The sequence below is a fragment of the Schistocerca gregaria genome, chromosome 4 (assembly GCF_023897955.1).
Source record: "Schistocerca gregaria isolate iqSchGreg1 chromosome 4, iqSchGreg1.2, whole genome shotgun sequence".
In the NCBI taxonomy this organism is placed as follows: domain Eukaryota; kingdom Metazoa; phylum Arthropoda; class Insecta; order Orthoptera; family Acrididae; genus Schistocerca; species Schistocerca gregaria.
The window spans coordinates 659,566,218-659,578,574 of NC_064923.1; the positions used below are offsets into that span (position 1 = coordinate 659,566,218).

Sequence of the window (12,357 nt, forward strand, 5' to 3'; positions counted from 1 at the left end):
AGAAGAACGAAAAGAAATGCACAGGCACATGTGACTGGCTGACCACTTAGAAGAACTAGGGTGAGCCAGCCACCCTTTGACACATTAAGAACCTCGTTAAAAACATCGGACAATTCATGAAACTTTAAAACCCTAACCACGTTTGTTTGATCATTACATAAAACAGACGGCAGATCCGCCAGCTAATCCACCACAGTCTGGTGGTTGGCAAATAAAATGCATACAATAAAATGTGGTGCACCATGATCTGCACGCCACAAGCACCACACATTGGAAGGTCCTCTTGCCAGAGTAAGAATCCACATGTCATGTGGCCTACGCGAAGATGAGTAAGAAGGACCTTGTCTCGCTGATGTGGCTGGAAGAAAGTACTCCACAGCCAAATTGTGGGCTTGATGACACCAAGCTTGTTATCTGTCACTGCCAGCCACTCGTCTTCCCATCGACATATGACTTTGTATCTCAACAGTGATGTGATAGCACGTAGGGGGATAGCACATTGAAATACCAGAGTATCACTACACGCCTCCTTGGTTGCTTGATCCGCCCTTTCATTCCCCGCTATTCCAATGTGCCCAGGTACCCAGCAGAAAGACACCTACTTCCCTCGTCAGTGTAGTTGTAGGATGGCATCCTGGATTACTGTATCTGCTGGGTTCAAACATTGAAGACAGTAAAAGCAGACGAGAAATCTAACACAAGGAGAATATCTCATCTGCTCTCGTGCTCCCAAGTTCTCATATAATTCTGCAACGAAGGTGGTAAATTGTGAAGGCAGTCTGAACTTGAGGACATCATCTGAGAAAATGACAGAGCAACCAATAGTCCCCCCCCCCCCCCCCTTTGCTTAAACCCACCTGTAAAAAAAGCTACATGGTCACGGTACTCAGACAAAATGTCAGAGAATATTGCATTAAAAATGGAAGCAGGAATGCTATCCCTCCTGTATCACACCAAATCTAAAATCACTCTGAGCCTCTCCAGTAACCACAGTGGCAGACAGTTAAAACTTTGGGGTTGTACTGGCTCCAAGCCAAGTGACTCAAGCACATGCTGCACAAGGATCCCAAATAGTGTCATGCCTCGTGGACGGTTGGAAAAAAGGTGATCCAGAGGTAGACAAGCAAGAGTATGGTGTGAAAGTGAAGTTGGAGCTGCAAGGAACTTGCACACCTGAAGCACCATGAGGAACTGGCACCAGATGGTAAAGTGGCAGTTGCCCTGCCTCAGCACAGATGTTAGGTATGGGACTGGTCCGACAAGCACCTGTGGCCAGCCAAATCACCTCAAGTTGGGCAGTGTCAATGATCCACAAGTAAGAGGGCCTCACTGACATACACCATACGACCATAGTCTAGCCACAAACACACAAAAGCCAGATAAAACTGAAGGAGATGTGCTCTGTCCAGTCCCCAAGACCTGTGGCTAAAGCACTTGATGTTCAGTGCCTTCAGGGTTCTGGCTTTCAGCTCTCGCAGGTGTGGTAACCACGACAATCTGAAGTAAAAAATGAGGCCCAGAAAACACACTGTATCTCTAATATGTAGGATGGTGGCCCCATATTCAATGCAGGCAAATTAAAAAGGTGACGAGAATGATTAAAATGAACACATACACACACACACTTTTCTGCAAAAAACTGGAAACCCATCTTTGCAGCCCACTCCTCTAACCTCTGCACTCTAAGTTGCAACTGACGGCTCACCATTGCAACACTGAGGAAGGGCAGGAAACAGCAAAATCATCTACAAATAAGGAGCACTGGACAGCACTCCTTACCATAGATGTGATATGTTGATGGCTATGGCAAAGGGTAACACTTTAAACACTGCCCTGAGGAAAGCCATTCTCCTGCTCAAACCGATCAGACAGCCTGTCACTAAATCGGGTCTTAAAAAACTGCTGAGAAAGGGAAGACTGTAGAAGATGGGGAGGTGGCCACGAAAGCCCCACTGATGCAGTTGTGCCAGAACACAGTGCTCCAAGTAGTATCTTATACCTCGCTTGTACCAAAGAATATACCAATACAGTGATGCTTATGGAGGAAAGTCTGCTGAATAGCCACCTCTAGGGGGGTCAGAATATCAACAGTAGACCGAAATCTTCGGAATCCACACTGATGTCGGTAAGGTGTTGCCTGATCTCTTAACAACCAGACCATACAATGGTTAACCATTCGCTCCAGGGTCTTTTGTACACAGTTCCTTTGAAGCGATACTCCGGTAACTACTGTGACATGTGCAGTCCTTTCCTGGTTTGAAGAGAGGGATCAGAAATGCCTCCCTCCATGAGTTGGGGAAGTTGCTTGTCTGCCACACTAGATTAAAACATTTGAGGAGGATTTTCTTTGGTGCCACTGGCAAATGTCAAAGCTTGCAGTGCCAGATTTGGTTGTGACTGGGTGCAGTGTCATAAATCTCAGTCGGTGCAGATTCGAGCTCCCACATGAAGAAAGTGGAGTTGTAGGCCTTACAACTGTTGGACCTGAAGTCCAACTTTTCCATCTACAGTCACACGATACCGACGAAATGCCGGATCCTGGTTTCCATTGGCAGTAGTTTGTGCAAAATGTTCATCCAGTATGTGAGCAATGTCTTTGGGTGTTGTTTGGAGGCTCCCCCGTTTCACCACTGCTGCTATCCATAAACAGCTGCATTTACCAGAAATCCTCCCATACTTTTATAGAAGAAGTGGAATGATTGATGGAGTCTAGGAACGCTTGCCATGATCTTTTCTTATCCACCTCGATGCATCGAGCCTTGGCCCTCAACTCGAAAGGCCCTGAAATGACTAAGAACGGCACTCGTCTCTCCGTCAAGGTATTGGTTGCTTCCTAAGATGACCTGAGGACTGTGGGATGGAGAGGTCAGCGGCACAATGGATTGCTTGTGTTATGTGGTCCACTCATCCTTGGATGCTGTCGCAGTGTTCGAACACAGCCAGCTGGCTGAAACGCATCCACTTGGCCCTGTTGACCGTTTTGGGGGCTTAACTTCAGGTGGTGAGCCATTCAGTAGGTGAAGGCAGATTGGGAAATGGTCACTGGAATTAAGGTCGTCAATGACCTCCCACTGAAGTGTTGCAAAGGAAGGGAGAACAAAGAGAGGTCGATGGCTTTGAATGACCCAGTAGCAGTAGAGAAATGTGTGTGAGTATCCGTGTTGAGGTTGCACAGCTCGTGAGACATCATGAGGCCCTCCAAAACCCAACCCCAAGGGCACGTATTGGTTGAGCCCCAAAGGACATGAAGGGCAATGAAGTCTCCCAGGAGGAGGAATGGTCACAGGAGACGTATGATTAGATCCATGAGAGTCTCAGAGTCTAGTGCATCTTGGGGAGGTAAATACAGTGAGCAAACAGTGATCCTTCGACATACATGAATTTGAACTGCAACTGCTTGCAGATCAGTAGCCAAGGGGCGAGCAGAGGAGTGGTGCATATTAGTGACAAACACTGTGACACCTCCCTTGGCCCTTTCCCCCGATAGATTATCCTTGTGGTATAGCATATATCACTGCAGCACAGGGACATCTGTATCTTTAAAATATGTTTCTTGTAAACAGTTCCTCCACATGAGTCCTGAACCCATTCATGTTCCACTGTAGTATGGAAGCCAGTCATCAGTGCCGTTTTAATTTACTCCTATCTTTGCACTGGGGAGATGAAGCACTAAGACAGAGGGGGAGTGGAGGGGCTGCCTGGATCCAAGGCATCTATCTCCATGATATCCTCCTCAACAGTCAGATGGAAAAGAATAATGTCTGATGGCACTTGGGACAACTTTTGACCTGAACACCATAAGCCTTTCCTTGCATCCTGTCCCTTCGAGGATGGGGGGGGAGGGGAGGGGGGGGCGGCGGCATTGAAAGGCACTCTGATCATCTTTTACCTTTTGGATGCTCTTTACTGGTGCAGCACCCTGGAGTCTTTATCCTTACTCTTTTTCCCATGAAATGTACATGTACAGGTGCTTGTGGTAGACACAGGCACACTAGGCGTCGTCTGGTCGAAGTGTCCGTCTTGGGAATACGTTTCAGCACCATGCAAGAATATGAGGTCGCAAAGATAGGAGGTTTTGTCACCTTACATTCTTTTTTGGCTTCGGCATGGAGGATCTGCTTGGTCACTTATCTCCTGTATTTTGTGTTCTTCAGCAAAAACAGGGCAGTCTCGGCTCCAGACTAGGTGGTTCTCAGAGAAATTTATGCAGATTGCTGGAGATGGGCAGTGAGTCCCAGTATCCTGAGTGGCTTTTCGGTAGTTCCCGCAGACCGCTTCACCTCCACAACTCAGGGTTGTATGGCCAAAATGTTGGCATTTATAGCACCACATAGGGTTTGGAATGTGAGGCCGAACATTAAGTCAAAGGAATCCCACCAAAGATGTTCAGGCAATGTCTGAGAATTAAATGTGGCAATGAAATAGGCAGTCTTTTCAGTTGCTCCACAATTCCTGCACGTTCTTTGCTCTACATCAACTATTTCCTAAGATGCCCATTCTTGCTTCAGTTCGGCTATGTCCATGTCCATGATATCTCAGCACATAACAACACCCTTACCGGAGATGAGAAAGGTGTGTATCACAACAATATCATAGTCACCCAGTTTCTGCAATTTCTTAAGAAGATCTACCTGCTTTGACCTGTTGGTTTCAACTGACAACGAGCCATTACACAATTGATTTATAGATTTTAATGTTACAGCGATGCCTTCCAAACCCTTATGGATATAAAACGGTACACTTTTTCAAATGTGCCCTCCTTCCTCTTTATCACCTGAAACACAATGTTATTCATGACTTCACGAGCCCTGTTACTGCAGTCCACAGCATTTTGATTATCGTGAGGACTACCTTCTCTCATTCTTTTGGATGAATGGGTGTGAATACTCCCAAGCGGTACACCCTTCCCACTGTGAAGAGAAGATAATAATTTCGAGGGTTCCATCTGGGTCCCATGAGCAGCTAGGAAAATAAGGGTCCACTCAGACAGAGCCCCATGTGCCTGAGTAAGCCTTATACAACTGAGCTGCAGCAAGCTCCCCAGAGGTTGCCCGCTAACAACTGTTCCACCGCGACTGCCATGCATCCCACCAGTGCACACCACACCTTGAGATTGAGGTTTTTTTTTTTTTTAAGGTTTATCCTGTCCTCGCAAGCTGGGCGGTCAAGCAAAGATCCCCATTTCCTGAGACACACAACGTTCCACCGCCACACCGTGTGGTGGTCACTGAAGCACGCACAGAGCTTACATTGACAGAGGATTTGCAGCGTTTACCAGTCCCCAGATCAGGAACCCTGGGGTCACCAAGCCCATACCCAGCAAAACAATGCTGAGCCCCTGACGGCCGCTCATTAGTACTGCAAATAAAGGGAAAGAGCTATCGAAGAAGAAATAAATGTTTCTAGAAATGTATTATATTTTTGTCACTCAAGCTGGCTGTCTTTTTGATAAGTTTGCCTTTCAAGATTGATTGCAAATTTCTGTATTGCAAGTTGATTATCATCTCTGAATCTTTGAGTTATTACTTTGGGATGGAAGTACTTTGAGTTCTTTTAGTATTACCATTTGTGCATCATGATTTGACGGACCATTACTTTTTCCCCGCACTGCCAGCAAGCGAACAACCTATGAAGATGCCGTCTGACTGTACTTTTACCTTACTGAACTCTTGCTGGTATTGCATTGTCTTCACTAGGTTGTAAGATTCAAGTAAATACATCAAAATCCTTTATTTTTTCTGGAGAATCAGTCAAAAAAACTAATACTGAAATCCCAGACAAAGTTAAATCCATGCCTTTCTTAAAGGATCACTTGAGAAGTGCCAAAATGTTTTTAGCGCTGTCATGTCGGATGTTTCCCAGTGTGAGGAAGGTTCCTACAACGCTGGAAGTTGGTTCAGTAAATGAGAGCATAGATCAGAAGGATCAGTAAGCTTATTTCATCAAAATTTTGGGGGAATTAAAGGTAAAGTAGATATGTCACTAACAGATCTTAATACATTCCTTCTCATCCACAGTACTTGAGCTTTCATAGATCTGATGAAGTCCAGTTCGTGGACACAGCCAGAGTCTGCAAACTCACTGTGCTGTACATGACAAATCATGCACATTTTGCTCCATTGACTTCCTCTGAAACATTTGTTGACAGTCCTGGAAAAATTTTATGCCCCACTACATGTATGTTATCAAACAAAATAAGGGTCACTAGCCTCACATCAATCCATGAGACAGGATTAAAGTCACTTCTTCTATACTCCTCATCAGTGCCCTGCAGCCATATGGCCAGTTTCATAAAACTCAACAATCCAGTCCACTGGACAAAGAATACCGACTTCAGTTACTACACCCTTACCAATAGAATTCTACAATCTCATTTATAAACAGTGCACTATCACAGTCTAAAGTTGAAGAGGGCAAAGACATACAGAAGAACTGCATACTTGAAATTTCTATTGGAGAAAAATGCAATTTATTATCTTCTAATACCTTCATAGCCTAGCTACTCCTCGCTCTGTTAGGTGGCCTCTTTCCAAGCTATCATGTACATTCGTTACACAGCAACAGTCACCTCAAGAACAAACCATTTTTCTGATCCCTGACTACCAATTTCTGAAATACATCTGCACACCACCTCCACCCCAGTGAGCTTAAAATTTGCCACGGAGCAAAGTGGCGCAGCGGTTAGCACATTGGATTGATTCTGGAGAACAACTGTTCAAACACATTTCCGTCCATCTTGATTTAAGTTTTTCATGATTTACCTAAATGCTGGGATGGTTCCTTTGAAAGGGTGCGGCCGACTTTTTTCCCCAACCTTTCCTAATCCACTGGAACCGATGACCTCGCTGTTTGGTCCCCTCCCTCAAATCAACTGACCAACTAAAATTTGCCTTCTTATCTTACCAAGGCTGCCGACCAACAATTTCAATTCACCTGCTTCAAGTTGCTTCAACATACAGGCCTTTGGGGGCAATCTACCGCCAGAGCAGCAAGTAGGCATGCCCACCAGAGCAGCAAGAAGGCACTGCGATTGGCCACTTCCTGTTAGTGCTCCTAGTACTACGATTAAGTAATGCTGCCTGCTGATACTTCCAAGAGTGTGTTACCCATATGGTATTATAACAAGTGCAAGCCATCCTGTGGGAAACATTTGTCTTTTAAAGCCAACAGGTTGAAACAGAAGGCAACACCCATTAGCTCGATTAAGCCACGGTGGAGAGTTATCTCTCGGCAGGAGAAGTCTCCATTACCCAGATGCTAGGAAACCGGTACTGTTCATCACAATAGCGACCAGCACTTGCTGATAGTAGAGGCCTGGGAAATTATACATTACTACCTTCACTATGATATTATTTGTACCTCAGAGCATAATTTACTTAGTGAAGAAATATTAAGTATCCTTTGTAGGGTGTATTTTATCCAAGTTCGATGCAAGATGTCCACCGCAGACAGGAGGAGATGTTATTTATGCCAAAAGTGATGTTCCATTCAAAAGCGGTGACATATCAAACATTTGAAGGTGACTCTGCATTTTTCAGATATCTGATTCTCACAATGTGTAAACATAACCATAGCAAGCGACAGCACAGAAGCAAAAAAAATTTCATATAATACAGTCACATTTCAGTTCATACAGAATTCCACACACAATATCTACAACAAGTTTTGTATTCATAAATGCATTTCAATACCTGCACTGTAATTCCAAAAAACCATGCCTTGAGTGTGGAATATATAATGATCATCATCAAAATAAGTGAATAAAGTTTGTTTGCAGTACATCTGGTGAAGTGCCAAACTGCAGCACACACACTTTGCATAGTTTCCAGTTTTTTGATCAAAAACCTCTTTCTTGACATTCTTCTCACTACAGAAAATTACTACTAACAAAAGTCAGTTTCATTGAGATAAAAATAAAACTACATTCTCTGTACAGTTCAATGGAGCAGGGTGTATTTCCAGTTACAAATGAGGTAATGTGGATTGTATATACTGCTCATTGCGACTGTCACAAAGGATTATTTAAAACTTAGATGTACAGTGACAGTTACCCGTAGGATGGATGCGAACACTACAGTACTTTAATGGAAGCACATACAACAGATGCCCAGGTGTGCACAAATCTGCTACGATTCAATGCACATTATTTCCCACTCGGAATACTTGGAATTATAAATCGAAGAGTACTTCATGCAAATTATATGAAATATGAAAACAGTGTATTAATTACATATGTAGTATAGGTAGCAGAGGGTAGGGCAACTCTTAAATTGAGTAACAATTTCAATACACACATGCGAGACAGATTTTGATAGGCATTTACGTTTTTTTAGTAGATGCTATAGATTGTTTTATCATAACTGTTGAAGTGCTTTTCTCTGAACAAAATCCATTCAAACGTTATTTTTTCCCTTCACAAGCCTAAATGAAACACCATGTCAACAAAACATAACTTATTACTGCAGAGCACAAACACATCACGGTATGAGGGTATGAGTACACCAGACAGCAGGCCTACATTCTCAGCTGATACCAACACCATGGTGACGTGTATACAAAGCGTGAATATTTAGGCAATTTCATTTCCAACTGCAGTCTGCTACCTATACAACAACCACTTATTTCCAAAAAATGAAAATTCTGTTTGGTTTGTTTAGCCATCATATCTATACCTGCCTCAGAGATACGAGGTAAACCTTGGTGAGTAAAAACCTTTAATAAACACGTACTAGATTATACATATATACCATAAAAGAGACCAAGCATGCAAGTGTGCACATGTAAGCAAAAACATAACTCAATATATACCTGAATACTTCGAATATGTCCTGGAGATAAGGCCCAAGCAGTGCAGGTATCATAGGAAGTAGAACAATTAGCACCAGTAGTGCACTCATGAGAGGCAATATATCTGTCTCCACCTGAATCAAAAGAGGCCAGTGTAAGTAAATGAGTGTGAAATATTGAACATATAAATCAAAAACCAATTAAGGAAATTTGAACTATTCATTTGAGTAATTATGAACAATGCTCCATCTGCAAATGAAGCTGCAAACATTTGGAGCAATGAAACTTCCTGGCAGATTAAAACTGTGTGCCCGACCGAGACTCGAACTCGGGACCTTTGCCTTTCGCGGGCAAGTGCTCTACCAACTGAGCTACCGAAGCACGACTCACGTCCGGTACTCAGAAGAGCTTCTGCAAAGTTTGGAAGGTAGGAGACGGATACTGGCAGAAGTAAAGCTGTGAGTACCGGACGTGAGTCGTGCTTCGGTAGCTCAGTTGGTAGAGCACTTGCCCGCGAAAGGCAAAGGTCCCGAGTTCGAGTCTCGGTCGGGCACACAGTTTTAATCTGCCAGGAAGTTTCATATCAGCGCACACTCCGCTGCAGAGTGAAAATCTCATTCTGGATTTGGAGCAATGTACTGGAATGATGAGCTTTCTTCCATGAAGCACTAATTTGCAGCACCATAATACACAAATTATTTTGTGTTATGTACACACATTGCACTCTTGCTACAAAGCTGACTACTCAAATTATAAGGTTTTTCATAAATCAAGAAAAATGTTTTTGCCAATGACAAAACATTAAGACAGACAAATTTATCAGCACTAATGAGACTGAAGATAACATTGGGATTAAATGGTGTTTTAGTAATTTCCAGCATTAACCCCAAAGACCTGTCCTTTATTTTAGTCATGTCACCTTTAATGTCTTTAGCAAATACACAGCTGCTGATTACTTAATGAGTTCTGACACTTTTATACAATGAAACATATACATATGTCATTTTTTACATCCTATTTGTGCTTATAAATAATGTTGTATTTCTAATTAAGTCACATGTCATACATTGAGTAGGATAGATTTTAATATGTTTTTGGTGCCCACTGCTGCAAACACAGTACATTTATGGAAATGATACATATTTAACAAAACCTTTCATAAACTCAGAAGTATACAGGGGTGCAGTTAAAAGTAGCCCACCTCCCCTTTGAATGTGAATGTGGCATTTTAACTTCTGAAATAGAATAAACAGTTACAACCATGGACAGTTTTATGCAATAATTGGATGTTAGCATTCTTCTGCCAGCAATCAGTTTATCTAATCAATGAAATTAGATTTTTCTCTTTGTGGTTTGCAAAATGATTTTCTCAATAGCAGAAAGAAGTGGTGTTGCAGAAGCATATGTGAAACAAGTTTGATCAAGGAATCTCATCAAATTTTCGGGGTCAGGTATCCAGACAAAAGACTATCAGCAAAGAGACAATACTGAGTCTGTGGTGCACCTACGGATCTGCGCAAAATTTAAAAACAACAAAGAATTCCTTCAGTTCACACAACTGAAGTTATTTCAGAGTTCGCCAAAGAATTATTCAGGGCCCAAAGAAGTCTACAGGTAAACAGGCTCAACAAACAAATTTAAGTAGGAGTTGCCAACATATATTGAAAAGCCTTAATTTGAAGCTCTATTGTGTGAGGGTCGTGGAGCAATTACGGGGAGAATTACAGTCAGAAATGTAGAGATTACTGCACACGATGGTTTGTTAGACCATTTCCATTACATCATGAATGATAAGCACAGTTTCATCTTTCCAGTGACATCAATTCACAGAATGCAAGGTACTAGGCAACGATGACCCTTAACACTGTATATCAGCAACCACTTCACGATGAAGAAATCGGCATTTGGTGTAGCATAACAGTAACGCGCATATTTGGACCAATATTTTCTGACACTACCCTCGACACAGTTGCATATATGGAAATCTCTGATACCTTCTGTGCTCAACTCATTGAATTTGAAAGACAGTACTGCTTCTTCCAGCATGGTGGGACAACATGCCACATGTCTCTGGTATCCCTGGAACGAGTCCACAATGTCTTCCCTGAGAAAAGAACTGTAAGCAAACACTTATGAGCACCACGATCGCCGGGTCTAACAACATACGATTTTTGCTGCAGGAACACGTAGATCAAAGTCCATGAAACAAATCCACAAACAATACAATAAACAAGGCAACATCAGCCACGAATTTGCTTCCATCAAAATCCAAACTTTAGGCCAGATGTACTTGAATATGCTTAGATATGCACAACTGTGTACTGATGTAGCAGGGAGGCGGGTTCATTTAACATTTTCTATGCATATACGAGGAATGTTCGCAAAGTAAGGTCCGATCAGTCACGAAACGGAAATCACAGTGAAAACAAAAATTTTTTATTCACAACAGTTATCACACCTTCCAGCTAGCTCTCTAAATAGTCGCCGCTCAGACTTAAATGTTGCCTTTGAAGCCAGCGGTTCACGTGTGCAGAGATGAACATCGGAGGGAGTCAATTAAGGGCTCTATTGTGAATGATGAAACACTTTCCATCGAAAATGTTGCACAAGTATCTATATTGCCCCTGCAGAATGCAGCTGAGAATTGTTTTGAAACAAGAAACACATGACATTTATGTTATGTGGGCTCTGTAGCTTCAGGCAAAACCTCTCACCAGGTCCATGTACTTGGTGGGAGACACTGCTGCTTTAGGCATTTCTATGTGATCATTTTGTGCTCTGAACTGAAAAGAGGAAGTGAAGTTATTGACAGGCACACTAAAGGAACTGCCAAACACATCTGCGCAAGGTTCTATCAGATTTTCACAGTGGTTTCAATTTCATGCCAAATCGGACCTTACTTTCTGAATACGTCTTGTATTTTTCACTGTATTTTTCGTGTTTGTAAATAAATGGTAAAACAATTTGAGCTCTCCGTATCTGTAATTTCATTGCATTTCATTTACACTTACACTTACACAGGCTACTTTTATCTGCTCCACCCTGTACAGGTTAAAGGACAGTATCATTTAGCACTAAAAAATGATAACAGTTATCAGACACTAAACTGATGGGATCATAATAAACAGTTCAAACACTCAACTAGTACTGAGAACATTTTTATGACATGAATCGTAATAATTCTTTGGAATGATATTTTTTTACTGAGACATGGAAAATCTCTCTTCTTTTTCAGGCAGACGAAACACTTTAGAGTAAGCTTTAAAGAATATACTTTCTTATCAACATGCAACAGTATAAGTGTCAATTCTGTCCCCATTAGAAATGGTAGCAGTACCAATTTATTCTGTTTCATCATAGGATTTCAATGTGCATGATGCATTTTTATACCAATGTAATACATGAAGTATTTTATTATGTTATTCCTTTGCTATCTCATCAGTTGTATCTGTTTCATGGGCTTCCTTTCAGATTAACAGTATGTTCATCCTCTGTGTTACCCTGCAATATGACAGGCCAACACCCTGATAAAATCGTTATTCTGCATGAAAAGAGAATAGGAAAGCATGA

The 12,357-nt window shown here is 42.2% G+C and overlaps 1 protein-coding gene and 2 non-coding genes across 9 annotated transcripts in view; 1 reads left to right on the forward strand and 2 right to left on the reverse strand.

Annotated features, from left to right (window-relative positions):
- LOC126266808 (hamartin) overlaps nt 1–12,357 on the reverse strand; it is a 295,524-nt gene that overhangs the window by 236,040 nt on the left and 47,127 nt on the right. For all 7 annotated transcript variants that reach the window (XM_049971361.1, XM_049971357.1, XM_049971360.1 and 4 more), the window contains exon 5: nt 8,809–8,921. In XM_049971361.1, coding sequence (XP_049827318.1) covers nt 8,809–8,921 — 113 coding nt within the window. The remainder of the gene's footprint in view (nt 1–8,808; nt 8,922–12,357) is intronic.
- On the reverse strand, nt 9,095–9,169 carry Trnas-cga (transfer RNA serine (anticodon CGA)). The gene has a single exon. It is a non-coding gene; the product is annotated as a tRNA-Ser (tRNA).
- On the forward strand, nt 9,267–9,341 carry Trnas-cga (transfer RNA serine (anticodon CGA)). Its single transcript has one exon. It is a non-coding gene; the product is annotated as a tRNA-Ser (tRNA).